This window comes from Pyrgilauda ruficollis, unplaced genomic scaffold, assembly GCF_017590135.1.
Source record: "Pyrgilauda ruficollis isolate IOZ18807 unplaced genomic scaffold, ASM1759013v1 scaffold145, whole genome shotgun sequence".
Classification (NCBI taxonomy): domain Eukaryota; kingdom Metazoa; phylum Chordata; class Aves; order Passeriformes; family Passeridae; genus Pyrgilauda; species Pyrgilauda ruficollis.
In genome coordinates, this window is record NW_024513099.1 from 953,666 (window position 1) to 975,385 (window position 21,720).

The window sequence follows — 21,720 nt, forward strand, 5'->3', positions numbered from 1 at the left end:
AACTTTACATCTGAAACTGCTCTGATGTCTTAAGGCTTTGAAATTAGATTGCATACACAGAACAGTAAATCACAGACATAGCATGGGCTTATTGAAGACAAAGAAAATTTCAGTATGTAATTCTATAGTGATTTAGCTAATCATGGTGGTGATTCGGTTACTTTATCTTTTAAAAAATCTATGATGAGATGGATTTTTAAGGTAGTCTTCCTGTGTTTGTTTATCAGATCAGATTTAGTGCAGCTAATTTGAAGTGTGTACTTTTCATGGTAAGTCATAGATACTCCCTTTATTTCTCCTAGTGGCCAGTGGTAGATCAAGTTCTTTGTCCAAAAATTACTTCTTCATACTCTTCATCCTGGCAATGAAATAAATCCTGTCAAATGTCTTTCAACTCAACCATAATAAACTGCTTTTGTTTTGGTTTGGTTTTTTGGGTTGTTTTTTTTTTCCACATGTTTTATGAATTAAAGTTAAATTATATTCCCACACCATTCAGCAAAAGGAAGGCCTAGGCATGACTTCATTCCTGTTGATTTACTTCTATACATTCCCTAATTGCCCCTTCAGGAGATTATACCCATTTAAATATGTTGTAGGAGGAATACATGTATTGCACATAAATGAGCACTGTTGCCTCTGCTTAGCTGACATAGAATTTTGTTTGTGTCACAAATATTATTCAAATACTTTGAAGGTGTTGTTAGGCATGTAGATAGAAATTATTTGGTTAAAAACATGTACTCACATTTCAGACAATAAAAAATCCAACAACAAACAAACCCACAAAATTCTGAGATGAATCCTTTTCAATGACCTTCAAAGATACAGATATTGGACAGAAAATTCAGGTACTGGAGAAAAAGTTCTCCTGAAGATTACTGAGGTTCTATGAACTTGGAAGTAAGCTATGGAATTCCTAGACAATTTTCACTACAGAGGACTTCAGTATTCTGAGAGGAATTTTTATTTTCATATGCTCTCTGAAAAAAATGGATGCATACTAGGAGAGTAAAACTTCATTTGTACTGAAAATTAAAACCAGATGCATAGAAGCTGTAAATAGTCTCATAAAGTGTCAGATAAAAATAGGGTTTGGTTGATCTTTGCCTCTGAGGCATGGTATGTGACATCTACGAGGCTAAACTGCTTTTTCTTCACACCCAAATATGATTTTGCATCGAAACTACCATCTAGAGTAGTCCTGGGCAGGTGTTAGTCCTCTCATCTGATCCCAAATATTGTTTTGGGAAAGTGCAGATTGGCAAGATCCAAGCCATGCTTTGGGTGCAAAGTTAATCACGTCCTGGTCATATTCAAACCCAGTCTACAGCCTTAATTCCTCCACTACCTTAGGCCTGGACTGACTTAGCTATTGCAGCTTAAGTAGAGATGTTATGAATGCAATAGAAAAATCAGTCATTAGAGCTTGGGAACAGATAGAGAGCTTAGTCAAATGCAACAAAACAGGAAGCATCATTAAGTCACTGTAGAAATTTGAGGTTAGTTTGAAGTTCAGATGCTCTGTACAGGTAATACCACCTCCTCAGGATATATAGAAGAGCAAAATTAACCAGATGTGTAGATGTCTCTAATCTGTATTTCTAGAAGTCCAAAAAACAAGGAAGAAAGGAAGTATTTTTCTTTTTACATGGATCTCTTTGTTGATACAATGTATATGACAAGCTAACATTTCCATCAGCACAGCAGAGGGGGGACAATGAACTATTCAACTAGCATCATGTGAGGCTTTGAGGAACCACTTCACCTGACTTTATGAATGGTGAATAAACCTGGATAACAGTCCACTGAGTTTGTGTTTAATTATTTTAATTCTTTAGACAGTTTGAGCAAAATGTCTGACTGTCAGTTATGGAAGAAGAGGAGATTGTGTATGGTCATTTTCTCTGGGTGTGAGGGGAATGGATCTTTTTTTTCCCTGTGGAACACTTAAAGCTCAGGTGTAAGGAGGTTTTGCAGGAAATTATAATGGGTTATAAAACCAGTGTCAGTTGGTGTTGAGCCATTGACAAGTATGAATTTTACTTAAAGGATATGTCTTGTTTAAGCATAAGGATGGAAAAGCTAAGAAATAATTAATTGCCTAATTAGGTTAAAGAATAATTTCTTCTCAGAAGAATTATTGTTTCTGATTTTTATAAAATCTGTGAAGACATTTGCATCTACTTATCTAACTATATGGCATTTGAGGATGCTCAGTTACTATCTTGTGTTCTTTTGTAGGAGGTTTGTTGTTATTGTGGAGGGAGTTAGCAAAGTCAGAATTTGCACTGTCCAGCTCATCTACCTCAATTCAGCCAGAAAAAGACCCCCAAATCTTACAGTGTTATTATCTCTTTATAAAGCTTTTCTTCCTTATTGTCTTTACACTATGATGACTTTTGTGATGCTGCTACCAAACAGAAAGGGATGCTTTATTCTGCAAAAGACCTGAACTGTAGCAGAAGTTCTATAATTATGACTTGATGAAGACAGTTGACAGATTTACCTTTTCCATTACAGAAGAATGTAGGGCACCCTGCAAAACAAGTTGACTACAGATTTGAAACAACAGGATGTCCTTTTTCACACAACCCCTGCCTAAATTATGAACCCATTAGCATAAAACATTTGAGATGTTAAAAATGTAAATGGGTTCAAAAAGTGATTAGACACATTCCAAAGAAGAAATACTTCATCATGAGCTGTTACATACTATGATCCTGATGCAGCCTCCAGCTGAGAAAATTCATAAGCATCTGATTGCTCTGAGGACATACTGGAGTAAGTATACTCTGTACATCTGTAGTCTGTTTTTTCTCTCCTTTTCATACAGTGTAAATTCTTCATACACCTTTCCTATTTCCTTTCTAAATGAGCTGTTACTAGCCATTGTCATAGGCTACTCGAGTAGATGGACTTTTAGTTCAGCACAATAGGGTCACTATTCTCTTGTCATTATGCTTCTCTTATGCTTTTCTGGGATTTATGTACCACTCGTTAGAATTGTGAGTCAGATTGTCTTAATAACTCACTTGAATATGCTGGAAAATAAACTGGGTTTTTATACTATAACTCATTGTTTATGGATCTTCTTAGATAAGCTGCAAGAGGTCTCTTCAGTTATAACAATCAGGCATCTTTGAAACTCTTTGGAGACAGCACCTTATTCAGACTTATGTTAGCTGCAGTACTGAGCTAAATTGTTTTATTCTTTCTTTCAACCTGCAGTGATACCCATAAGTGATGACGTTGTCTACAGAAAAAAAAGTTTCTCTAGTTGAAATTGTTGAGTAACAGTGATTAAGAGACTTTCTCACATTTCTTTTTTAATGCAAAGGTAGAATGTTTTGTGTGTTTTATTGTTTGTTCAGGTAGAGGAAGGGAGCTCTTTTACAGGATGTTTGGTCCTCATTCTAACATGATGGTTTCATTTCATCTGTCATTAAGTATGGGGAGTGAAAGGGAAAGAGAAAAAGGATGATGGCGTTGATGAGCAACAAGGATTAGGAAATTAATAAAACACAATTGAATAATATGTGTGGGAGGAGGAATGATGGTGAATTTTTGAATGGGTTTATGGCAATTGGGTGTAACTGACATCAGGTTTATGGCAATTGGGTGTAACTGACATCAGGTTTTGGTGACTGGAGTGGGGAGGTGGCACTCCATCCCACTTGTTACATTTATACTAATTCAGTCCAAGAGGGCTCATTGTGACCACTAGGAAATATCTTCATGAAGTGCATCAGGTATTTGTATAGCAATAAAGAGATGTTTATTCTGGGGGGCTTGCTGGGCAGTGATTTTGGATTTACAGTAAACACCTGGGGAGACGTGTCAAAATAACTTTTTAGGCTAGTAAATCAGAGCTGTCATGATTCACACATTGAATACCCTTCTGAAAGAGAAGGTTATTTCAAATGAAGTTTTAAATTACCAGAACCTGCTTTTTTGACATTGTATTACCTAGGAAGCTATGTCATTGTGACACTTGCTGGTTTGCCATCATATATATTTCATGGTCAATCATGAATGTGGTTGAAGAATAATCTGAGTTCTCCCTATTGTCTGTTACTTTTCTTAAACAAAATTTTAGTTTTACAAATAATTGTTTTTACAAATGTGTAATGTTACCAGGTTATTTTTTACAACTGTTCTCTGGCCAAAACAATTTTTGGGGAAAATGTCATCTCCCCATCTAACAATATGATTGTATTAAAAAAAAATTTTTTTCTGAGGTGTAAACAGTGGCCATAAGTCTCTGATACATTTTAGTGTTTGAGGTACCTATTGTAGCAGCCAACTGTATGTTGTACAAGTGAATATATAGATATACATCCAAGTACAGAGAAAATGGCACCATATAATAGAGGAAAAGGGTATTTGCAAGTATTTTCTCAGGTTCTGAGAGGGATTTTTTCTTTATCAAAAACTCTTTGTTGCACTGATTAATAACAGTTATCAAATTTTGAATCAGCGCAGTTTGAGTAAGTATAGAAACAATTTTGGCTCTTCAAAATTCACAGCAGGTGTCACAGAACAATATTGTAGAGTCACAAAAACATAGGAAATCACAGAAATACTGTTGTTTGTCATGATCCAGTCCAGAATCTTTTATGTTTTTAGATCTATACATTGATGAATTAACTACTGGCCCATGTTGGCAGTTTTGTACTTCACAAATAAGTCTTTATGATTGGAGAATGCACAGGCTCAAATTCTGGAATAAATACTACAACTGTATGTTTCTACATAGTAAGATTTATTTAAACATTGGTGAGATTGGCCCTTTTACATAGGGACATGAACAAGATTCTTTTAAACGCACTTTGAAGAAACTCACCAAAACGAAGCAGTTTTTCTGGATGATACAGGTGATTTGAATGTTTTCTTTGCAGTGTGACAATGGCAATGTACTTTCTGTTCACAAATGTGGGTGACTTGTTATAATTTGGAATTCAGCATTTTTTAGTTTATCTAGCTGTTCAGTATCTATATGTGGAGATGCTTCTGGAACACTTCTAGGAAAATACAAGTGCTGAGAGAATCTAGCAATATTTCTGGGGGCAGCTTAAATTAATTAAGCAGGTTTCTGATTGTTAGCCATGTCAAAATAATTATTTTTATAGAAAAAAATGAAATATACACAGAATGCTCAGGAATAAATGTCATGTTGGAAGTTCAGCTTGTTTCTTTTATTTTTTCTTCTTGTAAATCTAGTTAAAGGGAGAGAATATTTGATTTAGATTTTCTTCATTTTTAATAAATGTGCATAAGATCTTGGATAGTACTGGAGTTACAATAATTGTTTTTCTTTACTTTTATGATGCATCTTAAAGTAAAAGCTTATTTCAAATAATACTGTATTTTCTCTGGAAGTCTTCTCAGCTCCACAATTAATTAGTTGAGTTTTTGAGGAGCTCTCTCTTCTACAGACTTAAAAAAATATTGGCTTTTTCTGAGTGATTGTCTTTATGTAGAACTTCAGGCATTGAAATCAACACTGGCTTAGCTCAGCGTCATCTTATTAATATTTGTACCTTATTTTCCTTTTGATAAATAGGCAGAATGAAGCCTGGTGTTACTAAATTTCCTCTACCTCTCTAGGCTTATCATTTTTAAAATATATATTAATATATTTCTTCATTCTAGGATTGTTGGGAGAGAATTTTGCTTGGTTTACATTCCAAGGTCTGCCATTTCTTTTACATGTTAAAGTGATGGAATGATTTTCCTTGGTCTCAAAGTTCTTTCCGTCTCATGATATGTCCAAATCCCTCAGATATGGTTATCTTTCACTACTCTTTCTGAAGATGGATTTTCTTAAAGAGTGAAGAAACAGAAGCATTTTTTGTACAGTAATTAGGGGACATTTATGTCAGAGACTGGAAGTCCGGAGCTTTCTGACTTCATAAAACTTTGGTGAATTCTGATTCCACTTTTACCTCTTAGAAAAAAATATTTAATAAGAACTCCTACCCTGACTGTTTTCATATTCTTGAGTCTTCATTTGTGCATCTCAAAAGGTTAATGAAAACCTTTGCTGTGGTAAGTGACAAGCTCACATATTTTTATAAGGAGAATAAAGTAAAAGAAGAACAGGCATTTTTTCATTCTTGCCAGGACCTCTTTTTGGACATTTGCATCAGATATCACCTTTGGTTTTGAAAATGTTTTTAAAACATGTCCAGCATCCAAGCCTAGAGGAGGAATCAGAGGAAACTGGCTTGGTAATTCTTGCGTTTACTTGAGAAAACAGATTAGGTTTTGAGAGAAAGTATTGAATTTCTGTTCTGACTTCTCAGTAATCATGTTATCTCAGTCTGACCTTTGCTTTGAAAGTACCTTAGATTAGTTGCAAGAGATTGTATTTAGTTAAATGTATTTCATTTGACGTATTTAATCTTTGCAAATTTTCCTTTTAGTGGTTGCACAAAGTCTGTGTTGAGTTTCAGATACCAGCATCTATATACACAGGGAAAAAACCCACAAAGCTCCAGTTAATTTTGTTAATTTTAACACAAAGGACTGGGTTAATGCAAAAGCAAAATGTATTTTTTTCCATAGAAAAGATATCTGGAATTCCTTACAACCAGTTGAAATGCTGTAGAAAAATACATGTAAAACAGTGGTGCCTTTCTTTGAGTTGATGATACAAAGCGCTTGTTGTTTGCTCCTAAAACACATCTACAGATGAAGTCTCAGTGACTGCCTAAAACATTACTCTATGCAAAAAATAGGTTTAAAAAAATTGTCAGTACCTAAGTATTTGCTCCTGCCTTTCATACTGAACTCGTATCAGAAGAACCCTCCCAACTTGCTTATAAATCCTCATCTTATTGAGTCCTTGAACAAATTCAGAATCTTACAAATTTTCTCACTACTAGTTCCAGCATTTACTAGAAAATTAATGCTCTGAAGATTAGTATTTCAAAGATACTGTGGCATAATATATGAAAAACTGAGCTGCTCAGTCAGTAGAGAAGCTTAGAAAACAGCTTACCTGCTTATCCCATTACAGCTTACTCATACTTTTTGTAAACATCCTTGGCTACGTTCCCAGTAAAGATAGGGATATGAAGTGGCTTTAACAAGTGGTTTACTTCTTTCCCTTATGTACTGAAAGGAGAGCCCTTTGGGGATGCATAGGACAGATGAGAAAAGGACAAAAGCAAGACTAGATGCATAGAGGCTACAAAAAGGAAGAGTGGATTGTGTAATCTATTGGTGATGGCAGGCTGAGACACTCACCTTGTTCAACTAATTAGCACCCCATAGATGCAAACAAATATGTAGTATTTTTTCTATTTCTCTTTCTTGCTGGTTTTCATTCCCATGATGCTGCAGAGCCTGGGTTTCTTCGGGCTTAAGGAAAACTTAATTTCCAGGATATAACAAGTTGCATTTTAAGTAATAAGTCCTGTTTATATTAATATTAGCTGTCAACTTAAACCAACATGCTAGACTGGGTTTCTAAAAGAACGCATGCAGTTATATACTTGTTTTATGTTTGTGGGAAATCCTTTTATGCATCAAATTAAAGGACACTTGCTAAATTATGTATGAAAAAAGAAGTTTAGTGACTGGTAGTAGTTTAAATGAAAACTTTTAAAGTACTTAATAAGGATTTTTGCTTGTTTTCATAATTACAAAGTGATGTTAAGTAGGAGAACACAGGCTTCCATCATTAAAAAATTATTTCTGAATATTTATTTTGCTGTGTTTTCTGTGGAGCAAATTATGTAGGGTATGATTATGACTAGCATTGATCAACTGATAGACTAAATTGAAAGACTGTTTTACTTAATTTTTGTACTCTAAACTATCTCCGAAAATGTTGCCAAAAAGAATGTGTCTTTGGGGACAGAACCCAGTCTGCACCACACAGCTGACTGCCAAGCCTTTCCACTGGAAAGCCAGCCATTATTTTTTACTCTCAGCTGCACAGTAGGGTGCATCCACCCATTTACAGCATTGAGCAATAGCTTTTTACTTTATGCTAATCAATTTGTATTTGATATTCATAGGAATAAATTTTCTCTAGCCTTGTACGTCATATTTCTCCCAAGACAAAAATGAAATATAATTGGTGCCTTTTCTTTTCAAAAGCTTTTGAAAAAGCTGTAGTCTCTAGCAATGGGTTTTTCTTGGAACCAAACACATTTTTACCCTGTAATTCATTTTGCCGGCACACCTTATCCAATTTCATTGTCATACTACAGTTGGCATGCAAAAAAAAAAAAAAAAAAAAAAAAAGGTAAATTAGGAAGTAGGTTTGGATTCTTCCAGTGTATCTGGAATTGTAATGGAAAAGAAAGTATTAAAGTCAATAATACAGTGTAAATCAGTTACTGGAATCACAGGCATTTTTTAGAACAAGGTTAGGGAATCTGTCATTGTGCTGTCAAAGCACGTTTCTCTCCATGCGTGTTTTCTAATTGAGATTTGGCTAAATAATTCAAAACTAGGAGGCCGAAAATAATTTTCAATCTTAATGCCCTTTCTCTTTAACTGTTCCTAAAATATTATCATCTAAATAATCAATCCTAAATCACTTAGATGCCGGATAGACCAAAGAAAAGAGTGTACTCAGAGGTATGGCTTAGCAGTGTTTGTTTTGATTGTTAAGAAATATTTCAAGATTTGAAGAGAATAGTGTGAATTCTTACATAAACCTTTCTCTGTGTGCTCTACGAGTACCTAAAACATATTAAAGCTTCTTACTTATTCCAGTCCTGTGCTAAAGCAAACTAATAAATAGAAATGAATGTTGATGTGATCATCATGTTCTTTGACTGGAAGAACCCATTAAATCTGGACAACTCTGCAACTGCTACATTTTACTAAAGAGGATGTGCTGTGTCTCCAGCCTGAAGAAAGCCATAATTGCATTTTGTTTTATTAAATATTAAGCTATTTCATATAAATCAACCTGTTAAAAAAAATAGTAGCAATCATCTTAGCAAAGACAACTTTTAATGCCTCCTTGAAAGTCTTAGGAATCTTAGGCTCCTTTAGTCAGCCTTGAATAGCCCAGTCATTAAGAAACTGAGATGCCAATGAATCCTGTCAGCTCAAGTGGTGCTTGCTTGGGCCACAACCTTCTTGTTCCCAGGAAATAACTCTGTGGTTGATTTAAGCCTGCACTGCCTGCCTTTAGCTTCCATCCCTGGGTGTGTATATCCAAGCCTTTCCCATGCACTGGTCGTTTTACTTATGTAATTGCAGATTATATCTACGGCTCAGCTGTAAACTGTCCCAAGGCAACGGGGAGAGCATAGAGGTAGCAGTTCAGGCTCAAACTGGCTTCTGCTAGTGTGGACCTGCACCTTGACAATCCTTTCCAGATAGTTTCATCTCTTCAGGAAAAGAGAGGTTCAAGTATTCTGATCTGAGATTGCGTCAGTTTGATCTGATTAAGTAATAGACAACCATTGACAAAACACTGGATATGGTTTAGGTAATAGAATCACAGACTGGTTTGATTTGGAAGGAACCTTAAAGATCATCTGGTTCCAAGCCCCCTGCTGTGGGCAGGGACACCTTTCACTAGACCAGGTTGCTCAGACCTCCATCTAGCCTGGTCTTGAATACTGCCAGGGATGGCACACCCTCAACTTATCTAGGTAGCTTGTTCCAGTGCCTCCTCGCCCTCTCAGTAAAGAATGTCTTTATAATATCAAATCTAAACAAACTCTCATTTCAAATCCATCCCCCCTTGTCCTGCCACCATGGGCTCTTGTAAACAGTCTCTTTCCATCTTTCTTGTAGGCTCCCTTCAGGTACTGGAAGGCTGCAATTATGTAACCCCTTATGTAAAGTGTTTTTTCCAGGTGGAAAAAATTGCCAGTTCTCTTAACCTTTCCTTATAAAAGAGGTGGCCCATCCCTCCACTCCACTTGGTCCTCCTCTGGACTCACTCCAACACAGCAATGTTCTCTTATGGTGATGGGTCCCTCAAAAGAAAAGGTGCTGTGCAATTCTTTAAACTCTGGAGAAAGATTTGTGCTTTGAAACTGTACACGTCGCCCTTTGAGTCATTTTCCATGTAGGAATCAAAGCAAAGACTTTCCAAAAATGACATGTTAGACTGAGTAAAATATGCACAAGAGAGGTCAGGGTGCTTAAAGGGGTTAAACATTAGTGTTATGAATATGAACAAGGCCGAACTTTCTCAGGGGAAAGAGGTTCTTGTTTATTTAAATAGCTACAAGGAACAGAGTGCCCAGGATAGGCCCAAGCACTCACTCAGTGACTCAAAAACAGAACAGTACGTGTTCCCAAACGTACTGGGTTCTCCCCAGAAAACAAGTTTCCAAAAAGAACCAAGCTAAATCGAACTTCCCCCTTTTATAGCCCCCTTCAAGTCCAGGATTTGTGGATTTTGGATCCGCATAGTGATTGGCCCGCTTCCAGGCCTCTCATTGGGCTTTAATGCCGTTCATTCTGGACCAATCATTTCTGCAGGGTGTCGAATGATTGGTCAGATCTTCCATCCAATGTTCTTCAGCCTCACTCTGCCCGCCTGACTGCCCCTCCACCAAACCGTGGAACCTTCCTCCAGAACATTCTAACAATTCTAACTCTTAACATAACATAATTAATACAATATAATAGAACTCTAATCTAATTTAACATAACTTTTACTTATTAACACAGATTCTATTAATAAAAGTTGCAGAGAGAAGTGGTGTGCATTTGAATAAATCTGCACATATAGGAACTGGTATATATTAATTTGGAGTGAAAGCTGAATTTTCAGTTTGTTAGCTATCTCTTTTTATAGTAAATCCATTTTGACACATTTTGAAGGTGACAGGAATTTGCATCTTATTCAAATTAATTAGAATCCTAACAGACACTATTTTACCAAGTCAAGACATTGGTATGGCTGGAAGAAAGACAATAGAAAGTAAGGCAATCAATTACAAATCAGTGATTCCAAAGTGAATTCAGTGTGGGCTAATAATTCAAAATAGTGAAGGGAAGAACAGATAAAGCACCTCAGGTATAAAATAAGCCATTGTGGCATAGCATTTAAAAGCACTGACCTATGTGCTAGATTAATTTGGCTGGCCTTTTGTTTATTTCCTAAGAATATCACCTCAGAGAATAAGGCTTACATTTCTGTGTGAATTATTTCTGGAGCAATTTCATTCTTACTTATTGTACATCATAGTATAAATTTTATATATTCATTTAAAGAAAAGCAAATGTAACACTTTTTCCCTTTCAGCTGTCTTAGAGTCTGTCAAACTTGAAGTCCTTTTTATAGAATTCAGGCTCAGAATGCATGGAGTAACTTGGAAGTGACCGTGGAAAATAAATTATTGTTTTACAGAGCTTTTTCTACATTTCCTTTCTGCTTTTGTTTCATTTGGCATATTTGTTTTTGTATACTAACTCATAAATGTGATTTCATAACCCTTATTTGTACTTTTATGCTATTTTGAATCCAGCAGCTTTATTTGCAATATTGCTGGTTTTTTTCTGTATTGTTAGTGTTGTCTAATGAACTTATAAATACTTCATTCTACTAGAATTTTAATAATGCCATCTGTTCACTTGATGGAAAATGGCAAAGCACACTGAAGCAGCTACCTTTTTTCTTCTCGGGAGCTATATTTTTAAAGCTTATGATTTAAGTTTCTAGCATTCTTTTTTCACCAACACTAGCAGTGAACAATATTGGAAACAAAATGATTTTTTCTGGTGCAAATCTTAGCTTGTGACTTACATGGTTTTCTTTAGACAGAGTTTTGAGTTTTTTTGATCTGTGTAAACAGTATTTTTTTTTTACTGGATCTTGTTTTCCACCATGGCAGAAAGTAAAATAATCCTAGAGAGGTCAGTAAAGTACATCACCATTGGTAGCATCTGACGTCTTTGTCCAAGCTGCTTGCTCATCCTGGCCTCTTTGTCCCTCTCTCCCTGCATGTTCTCCTTTTGAAATTGTTTTGAAAGCCTTTTGCTCTTCTTTGCTCTTTCAGTCTCGCTTTATTTAATTATGTTAAAGTTTGTGTTTTGAATCACCAGCGTATTATGTGGTTATTAGGCTGTTCTCTTTGGTGTACTGTGTGGTGACTTAATCTCCCTCCTGCAGTTAGTTGTCAAAACAAGTGGACTATGTCTAGAAATGGTCAGGTCCCCTAGTAGCTCCTGAGGGAATTAGTGCTGCATGTGAAAACTGTGTGGCCTTGTATGTATGCCTGAGTAGATGTCAGACCTAAATGGGTTAATTAACACAAGTCTGGTGTTTCTGAACTAGGTAGATGTAGTGTATAAGGAAGCGTCTAAGAAGCAGTTGTATTGTGGGGTTGTTTTTCCAAATTCCTCATCCGAGTAGTTGTGTGATGCTTGCTTATGTAAGAAACTCATGTTGGTGTTGACAGAACTCTGTGACAGGCCTGATGAAGGAAGTTGGGAAGAATGATGCTGTAACTGACAAATTATAAGATTCCTCAATCGTGACTGTTTCAAAATTATTTTGAAGGCATGGTGAGAAGGGACTTAGATTATGAATTACCCTTTTCATACTTGCAGGAATAGATTTCTTACTTGGTTGCTGGCTCTCAATGTGTGATCATTAGTAGTTCTCTTAGACTAACAATTTGGGAGATAGACACATCTCCTTATCCCAGCAGGTGGCAACTACAGCCTTGCTGAAGAGGTGCGGTTTGCTCTGGTTCTCTTTATTCCACTGACAGAATTCTCTTACTGCTGTGTCAGATATAGTTGATTAGCTTTCTAGCTGATTTCTTTATGTATTTCCTGATTTCTTATTAAGTATTTCAATTAATTTACCATCTGCATTGGATTTTGTTAGTTAAATAAAAAACGCACATGAAAGTAATTTTGTCTTGCATGCACACATCCAGTTCTTCATTTACTCTAAGCTTGTAGATCTGACTTTGCAGTTTTCCTTTGGACATTCCTTTTTGTTTTCTTTTTTTTTTTTTTTCTTCTGAATTCCTTCTGAAATTTCCACTTTTATCTCTTCTTTTTGTGAGTGTGTGTCTGAGTCATATTTGCCTTCCAACCCCTAAGGATGGGATTATTTCTGTCACTAAGTGTTTCTCATGTTCCTAATTGCAGAGATACTGTGATTTATGTCCCTTTCTTATGGTTTAATGATTCAAGGAGCTAGATTCTTGTGATGGGACTCTCATCAGTGCCTGATAGTACAGTCAGCCCTCAGTTTGAAGCCTGTGTCAGAGTTTCTGTACTGAAAGTTCATATGCAGTAGATTTGTTTGCAGAGTGGAGCATGCAGATGTGCTGGTGGGCATATTCAGAAACCGTCAGTCCACTGAGGACTGAGTTCTACCTGTAAATTTTTGTGGAACCACTTGGAGAACCAGTCTGGATCAGAGGATAATCTGGATACTGATGTGCCAAGGCATTTAATGACCATATCTCCTGATGCATGTGGACTGCTAGGTGCCGTGACTTTGTGATGTATTCTGGTGTTGGAGTGTCTGATGTTGGCTGTTACAGCATGTCCTCAAGGTTACACAAGACCAGTCAGAGCTATATAAACAGAGCTTCATTGGGAACATTATTGTTTTCAGCCAGGGACAACAGGTATTCATCGCATTTTTATCTTGTAAACTCACTGTTCAATAACCTTCCTCAATTACTTCACATAACCTTAATATCATCTTAGGGTTTCACAAGTGGCTGAGTCTCTATAATTTAGTGAATGATCATTGTCACGTGAGCAGTGAGAATCAGCAGAGTAAATCAACACACCTACTCATCACTGGGGTATTGAACTTCCTGTCATTTCAAGGAATTGGGTACCAGACTGCTTTGGAGATTTTTTTTTTTTTAAATCATAGTGCATGTATCCCTGCCTGGAAACTTTTCTAAATCTGGCTTAGCATGTTTAATACTGCACCTGCTATTAGAGATAAGAGTTAAAATTTTGCATTTGTTCAAATGTCAGTAGAAGAATACTGAAATCCACAACACCTTGGATTTTGTTGTTGTTGTAGAGCGGCCAAAACTTTTAACATTATTTTTTCTTGTATCATTCCTGTGAATTATAATTATCTGTCATTATAAAATCTTTTTAGAGTAAAACTGACTAGTTCAGGAATTCATAAGGTGCAGTCATTATCTTCCATGGAGAACTGTCTATAATTTTGTAGTTACATATTCTGTTCCTTCCACACACTGAAGTCGTAATCTTATATGTATTTTTAGCAGTCTTCTCATTGCAAGCAAAATGTTTTACTCACAGTGTTGGTACTGATAAGTAGTAAATAGTTCAATCTTCTATTGGTTTCAATCTGTTCATCATGTTAGTGTAACGTCATTTTTCAAAGACTCCAAAGTAATGAATTATCTGCACATCATTTTTCGGTAATATTCAACTCAGTCACTGAGAGCTTGAGTATGATTACTGACAAATCAGCTGAAATGTCCTAAAAGCAAAAAGGCTTAATTTGTAAATTTTAATGTCTTTTTCATGTTCAGGTTTTTTCCTTGATTAATTTAAACATTTTTTCAGTTTCTTGGTTTTCAATCTCTGGAGTAAAGTAAATAAAATACATCACTTATCCAAATGTACCTATGTTACAGTTACGGTATGGTTTCTTCAGATTGAAATGATTCCCCTGACATAAATATGTTTCACACTGGATCACTGCACCCTCTCATGTGGTAACTTATCCTCTCAAGCTCTAATGATCCCTTACCCTTGTTGACACTAGCAAATTTCCTCTGGGGCATTTTCTTTTGTTTCTTTTGTCAGCTGTTCTAAAGAGAATAAAACTACTCAGTCTTGATTCTTCTGTAAATGCTGAGGATTTTACTGCAAAGTTCAGTAACATGACAGTTGTTTTCAATGTTGTCAGAGGTGCAGGAAGACGAAAATCAGACAGGCTGCAAAGCTTCTTGCTCTACTTTTGATTCTACAGTGATAAACACTGGAATCTGAAAATTTTAAGCAACTTCTTGAGAGTTGGGTACCTTACAGTTTTATTATATGGACATGTTTTTTCCCTAAAAACCAGTCTTTTATGTTCCTAAATGGAAGGAGACGAAAATACAGTGATCAAAAAGGTAGCGATGAGAACAAAATAGAAATAATTAAAAGCGAAAAGTTTACTAAAAATCTTGGTATCTGATTCTGTCTCCTCAGGGTAAGTGAAAAATTCAATTCTTCCTAACATGTGTAAGATTATTATGTTCTTTTGCTGTCACTGAGCCATATGCAGTATTTCCTGCTCCAGAAGCTGACAATCTGCTGAAATTTCTTGGTCTGTTTGGGCCAACAATCTTGGAAGCCTCACTCCATGCCAGGGATGGCAACCTCATGGCACTGAGCTTGTGATCCCATCCCTTTGAAATAAATAGGGCAGGAGATCTTTCTCCTTTTTAATGCCTTTATTAAAAAGAATCAGCTCAGGTGGGGAGAAAGTGATGGGTCACGCCCACGCCGCTGCTGCTCCCAGGAGTGACATGGAGGAGGAGGATGATGCAGCTGTGTCCGCTGGTCTGCAGGCAGAGCTGGGCTTCCATCCTCATGGGAGATTAGGAGATTCCGCTTTTTTGGTCTAACATTTCAGGTCCTCTCTCTAGTTAATATCTCTTTAGGTTAGGGTGAGAAGTAAAAAGTATCTTAGCAGATACTGGATTAAGTTCCTCATCTTTAGACATCACTTAGGTCTCTTAATTCTATGTTGGCTCGTTGTTTTTAGGGTTTTTTTCCTGGAAAGTTTCAAAATTGGTGAAATGCATTCTGATCTGCCTACTAGCTCTGATGTCACACCCTTCTCCTGGTACCTGCAGGTCTGGTGTCACCCCTGGCAGCATCAGGGGGACAATGGCTAATCACCAACCATTAACAGGTAATTGAAGAAGAACTCAACAATGAAGCTAACCTAACAGCAACTGGTTCAGCTTGTTTTAACTCTGCAACCTTAAAAAAAATAGATAACTTTTTACTCATAACACCTTGCCTTGTTGGGCTCAGGGTGAAGTGTGGGCTGTATTTAGATGTTGAGAAAGCAGGAGGAAGTGCCTTTCCTTAAAGTTCTCCAGGCATCTTATCAGTTGGTAACAGGTATTCATGGTCTAGGAATAAACAAGCCTAACTCCAGAGGCCCAGGAGGGTCCAGAAGGTGTGCATGTTTTTAAAATATCCAAATGTCTTGCAGTCGACAAGATCCAGTGGGTCTTTCTCTCCACGTTGCTGGAACTTTGTAGGACCTGCTTCATGCTGTGTTCTCTTTTAATCATCTCTTTCAGCCCTGAATCACTATACATTACAGGAATGCCATGACTTTTAATACAAAAAATCATTTCTGTTTTCCAATGCATGCTGTAGCAATTCTATTGATTTTAATGCAATTGCTTAAGGTATATGTCTGAGCCAACAGGGATGTAATATTTTCCTTCTCTTTGAAAACACCTGCTGAACACAATAAAACTTCAATTTTGAAGTTTGAATTTGCTAGTTGAAAAATATTCAAGAGTGAAGGGGCATCTCTATTCAAAAGTGAGAGGACAGATTAGTAGCGATAATGTTGTTTCTTAGATACATTGAAATTGGATGAGAGTCTTCCTTCACCAAACATGCTAACGTAACATGCAGTCAGTTTTAAAGAAAGCTGTAGTGCAGCTAGTGGACTGAAAGCCAGGCAGAATTGTGTGTCAGACAAGAAAAGCAGTAGATATGGGCATAAAGATAAAGCTGTAAACTGGTAAGTATGAAAAAATTATAAACTGTTTTACACACTCTTCAGCCCATTGTCTTGTGGCTATATTCCAGAATAAAAAATGGTGATTGCACCTCGCTGACTGATAATATAGATGAGCTAACCAGTTTAACACTCTTGTCATCCAACAACCCTGTTGAATAGGATATGAAGTCATTGGCTAATTACTATAAAACACAATCATACACTTTCTTGGTAAAGCATATTTACTGCTGGAAAATATTAAGTTTCTTCCTGATGGTCAGAGCCCAGATTCCAACATGATTTTTGCTGAGATGTATTAAACTTGAGAGACTTCTATAGAATTTTATGGAGCTTTTAGCAGATGTGGAAATGCCCTCCTTAGGTTAGTTGAAATTGCCGCATACATTTTACAGTTGAGGATTTTTATGATCATGGATATATACGTGTGGAGCTACCATCCATCGGTATGTTTTGTAGTACTAAGCAATTTTGGAAAGAAGAAAAGAAAGAAAAAAAGAAAAAAAACCCTGGATCTTCCTCATGCTTTTCTGTTCTCACAAGGATTGGTGATACTTTCAGAAGATGCCTTTTGGAAGTTTTCTAGCCAGAATAAGCCATCCTGCAAAATTGCTCCAACTGTTTCATCAGTTTAGTGTGGGCTAAGACCATAGAAAATAATAAGCTTCCAAATTTACCTGATTTAGGTATGTCTAGTGAAGTCAAATGCAGTGTCCTGAATCCTATTGTGTGTAGTGCCCTGTTTGCTTATATGTGAAGGAGTGAATTAAAATTTTAGGCCACCTGGCAGACAATATGTTTCTCTGTTTACCATTTGCAGTAAAGTCTTGGTTCAGACCTTATTTATTGTCTGATGCATGTTACTTAAGAGCAAGAACTGAGCATCCTTTTTCGAGAACTTAAAAGTAACAGTGTAGATCTTATTGTTCATGTAAAATAGCTAGAATTCATGTTTTGTCCTGCTTCAGGGAAAGAAACACAGTGTGCCACCAGTGATCAATCTAATGAATATTTCCCTTCAATGTCTAGGCCTATGTTTAAACAAACTAAATTAGTTTTCTGTGAAGTAGCACAAGTGCTTCTGAATTGTGAGGTAAGTCCAGACTGTTGAAAATCAGGAGCAGTGTTCAGGTGCCATTAATGAGATTGTGCGTTAAGAAGCAAGGACATTTTTGAGCTGAAATTTCTGTTGCATATGTGTGCTAGTTACTGCTTTAGGAAACCCACTCTCAGCTGAGGTATCTTTGAAAGATCCTACAAATGCAGTGGAGCTGCCAGATTCAAGATGCCTAAAATAAGGACGCAAATTGCAATCAAAATAGACTGAGCAATTTCATCTGACTGATGCCATTCTACTGCAGAGATTAAGTAAACCTTTATTTTAGGGTGGTGAGATCAGTCTTTAACCAATCTACACAAACTGATGTGGAATTTCTATTGATCTATAGGTATATGACATTTTTCAAGGTAAAAAAAAACCCAGCAAATATATATCTGCTGGTCTAATTGCATTACAAGTAACTTGTGTCTTATTATCTGAAGCCTAAAGCAAATTTTGAAAAGAAAAATTATTAGGTCAATGGGACATCTGTTGTGTGGGAAAACATTCCTTAGGAAGTTGTGACTGTAGAGCTATCTAGGATCTCAAACAGAGTTAATCCTAAGCATTTCTTTGCTGTCATCAACAACATTAGTGTACCAGCAGCAGTATTTGACTACACAGAAAAAAAAGAACAGTGTAAGACCAGGCAGAAAGTCGATATTGTTTTTGCAGAAGAGTTTCTGTGATAAAATTAACTGGGCATTAGAATCATTGCGTCCATGATAAATGCCTCAAAATATCATGGCTGAGATGTTGAAAACTTTCTTTGCATTAAAGTTTTCTTTGTGACTGCTCTGGCTTAGCATTTTACAATTGTCAAAAACTTATTGGCCTTTGTTTTGTTGTTTTGTTTTATTTTTTAAAAGGCTTGCATAGAAGTCCAAGTATGAAATGTTTTTTTTTTTTTTTTTTCAATGTGCTTTAGAGATCTGTAGAATCACAGGCTTCATGATAAGGTCAATAGAGGGAATCAGATGAAATACATAGTGTGCAGATTCAAAATGAAATAATTTTTCTGGTGTTATGTATTTAAACTGTGGAGCTCATAGCATTTTGAGAATGCTAAAGACTGGTTACTCAGGTTTAATAATCAGCCACACAAAATCTAACACCCCTTGTACTCCACAAAAGTGTGAGGAAGAAAACCCCATCCTTTAAACAGAAAAGTGTCACCACTGATTGAAGAAATGTTTGATCCGTTGGTTACTGAAAACTAAGAGTACACTCCAAGGAGAGTGTCATGTCATCGCTCTGTTTTCTGTTGCTCACATTTCCTGTTGCTCAGTGTCAGAAATCAGGTAATCGGAGAGAGGGATTTTGAGTGTAGCTCTGGCTGTTCTTGTAACTGGTGTGTAGATTTGTCTGGTTCAGGAAGATAACATCACTGAATGTGGCAGAGCATGTGTTGCACATTTCACTGCGAGGAACAGAACTGCCTTAAATAATCAAATTAAGTTTGTCTGTGTTCTGCATGTGTAAATTAGTGGCATATCATTTGACTGGGATTAAGAGGAGACTAATATTCATTCGCTTATAGTTGTGAAATATATTATTTTCCTTGGCACCACTGAATTTTGAGGGGAAATATGTATTATAGAGAATTCTTTCATCAGAAATCGTGTATTGAATGTGTTGGCTAGAAAATATGGGGGGTTTCTACCTTTATTGTTTAAAAATTCACCTTAAATGGCAAGATATGAAGAGCCTTTGACAAATATAATCATATGGTATTTTCTGTGAGATTAAATCTATTTCCTGACTTAATTTTCATTTTCGAAGTATAGTAATTTGACTCCTAGGATCAAATAAAAGGTTACAAATACTTCTCTTCATATTTTCAGAAACAACTAACCAACTGGAGGTTTGTAAAGGTGTGTTTAAGCTACTTTTGGTGTGGTTAAACTGAAAGTTGGAAACTCTTCCTGCGGCAGATGTGTTCTTGCTGTATAGCTGCTTTCCCTGCATTTTCAGAAGTACTACTCAGTGTTTTAGCTCTGATATTGTACCTCTGTTTATTTATATGTATTAAGCTTACCAAAAATGCATGAAATTCTGTTTGCATTTGAAAGGACAAAACACTATAGTTTGTGTGCACATATATATATGCATATATATAATCTTGTAATCTGATTTAACATGCTATGCCAGATCTCATCAGTGATATTCTTCTTGTCTTATGGCTACAAGACTTTTTTTCCGTGTCCAAAGAGGTCAACAGGACTAGCATCTTTGATATTAGAACAGAGGGTATAAGTCTGCTCACTAGCTTCCTTGTACAATGTTGGTGACATACATTTGGTAGCAAAGGCCTTTAATTCTCAGTCTATGCAGTACTAACAATACCCTTACTAACTGAAATATAAATTTAGTGTTCAGTTGGCCTGTGCCAGCTTCCCTCTGAATTCTGAAATGTTTGAAATTTTGTATTCTTATTAAGTCAGGATGGAATTCCTAAATACTTTATTCTAATTTCAATTGTTTTTTAGCTTTAGAAGCTTTTAAAAGATTGTAAATGCAAGCCAGCCTTGGGATATTTCAATCACTTGATTGAACCATATTAGGAAAGTTTTGTACAAGTGTTCAAAAATCATTTGAAGTTTGCTATCTCGTTCTTTATTCAGTCTGGAAACTTCCCAGAGTGCCTAATTGTTTGGTTTGTTTCCTTTTAGATGAAACAGCTCCTAAAGAAGTCAGCAGGGTAAGTGCTGCTCTCTATCCCCTCTAAAAACGCATGGCCCACTGTTCACTTGAGATGATTTTTCTATAGAGTCTGATCAAGATTTATCTCTATTTCCTGGTTATACTGGATCTCCAGAGGAAAAAATGTTGTAAATAATGTCTAGAGAACAATTAATAAGGAAAATAAATATTAAGAACACTTGATTATCTGCAAATAAATTGAAGGGTATTTTGCATTTAGAATTCTCCCCGTGCTATTTTCATGATGCAGTTTTAAAAAGGCACTTCATGGAGCCAGGAAATTCATGGGACTTTAAGCATAACATCAGACTATTTAATCAGTGTAACTGCCTCAATAGATGGCAAGCATAGGAAGGGGAGAAAAATGCCCTATTTAATAACTCCCTTTTGAGATGTGGCATGATACAATGTGGTAAATTCTCTAATTTAAAATATTTTGCAGTGGTCTGCATGAAACGTAATGTAAAATCCTAAAAAATCATATTCAGTAATAGACTCCCAACCCTAGCCTTACATCTGATTGACACTGTGTCCTGCAGAATATCTGTCTGTGACTGATGACTAACTACAGGGATCTGTTAGGAATGAGTGCCTTTGCTGTGAATGAGAAAAGATCAGTACAGGACAATCTCTTGCCCCTAGATGGGTCCAGACATCCTGAGGGACTCCATAAGATGGGGGAGCCCTTACAACTTTCCAAGGTGGAATCGTAGTCCTGTTTTGATCTCCTTCTTGAATGTCATGCATAAACTATTTGATGTTCCCAGGAGGAGCAGACATATATTAAAAATAGGGCAGGTTGAAAGACTACAAAAACTGGATGGATGCTCTTGCACTCAGTAGAAGTCCTTTGGAAAATACTAGAATGTGGATGGAGTGGACAACTGAGGCTGGTAGCGGAAACCTTAGTTTTGTAACCCTGTGAGCAGAGGGCTGGGATGAGGGGGAACAGAAGTTCACCTCATATATGTCTACAAGAGATTAAATTCTCTAAAAATGAGTTCATTCAAGCAGACATTTTCCTGATGTGCCGTGGACTTATAAGGGTGTTGAGAATTCAGGTGAAAATTAGTATGCTTTAGTAATTCATTAGTTTTCAACATGGTTTTTGTTCAACCCTTAGTATGCTACTGTTATGACAGTGAATACCTTTTGTTGTAACATGGAATTATTGTTATTAGTATATCTATATATATTGTTTTGATCT

At 36.3% G+C, this 21,720-nt stretch overlaps 1 protein-coding gene across 1 annotated transcript in view; it reads left to right on the forward strand.

The window, feature by feature from the left end:
* PDE10A (phosphodiesterase 10A) overlaps positions 1-21,720 on the forward strand; it is a 168,609-nt gene that overhangs the window by 80,632 nt on the left and 66,257 nt on the right. Inside the window, exon 3 of the mRNA XM_041460579.1 lies at positions 20,483-20,511. Within this exon, the coding sequence (XP_041316513.1) occupies positions 20,483-20,511 (29 nt within the window). The remainder of the gene's footprint in view (positions 1-20,482; positions 20,512-21,720) is intronic.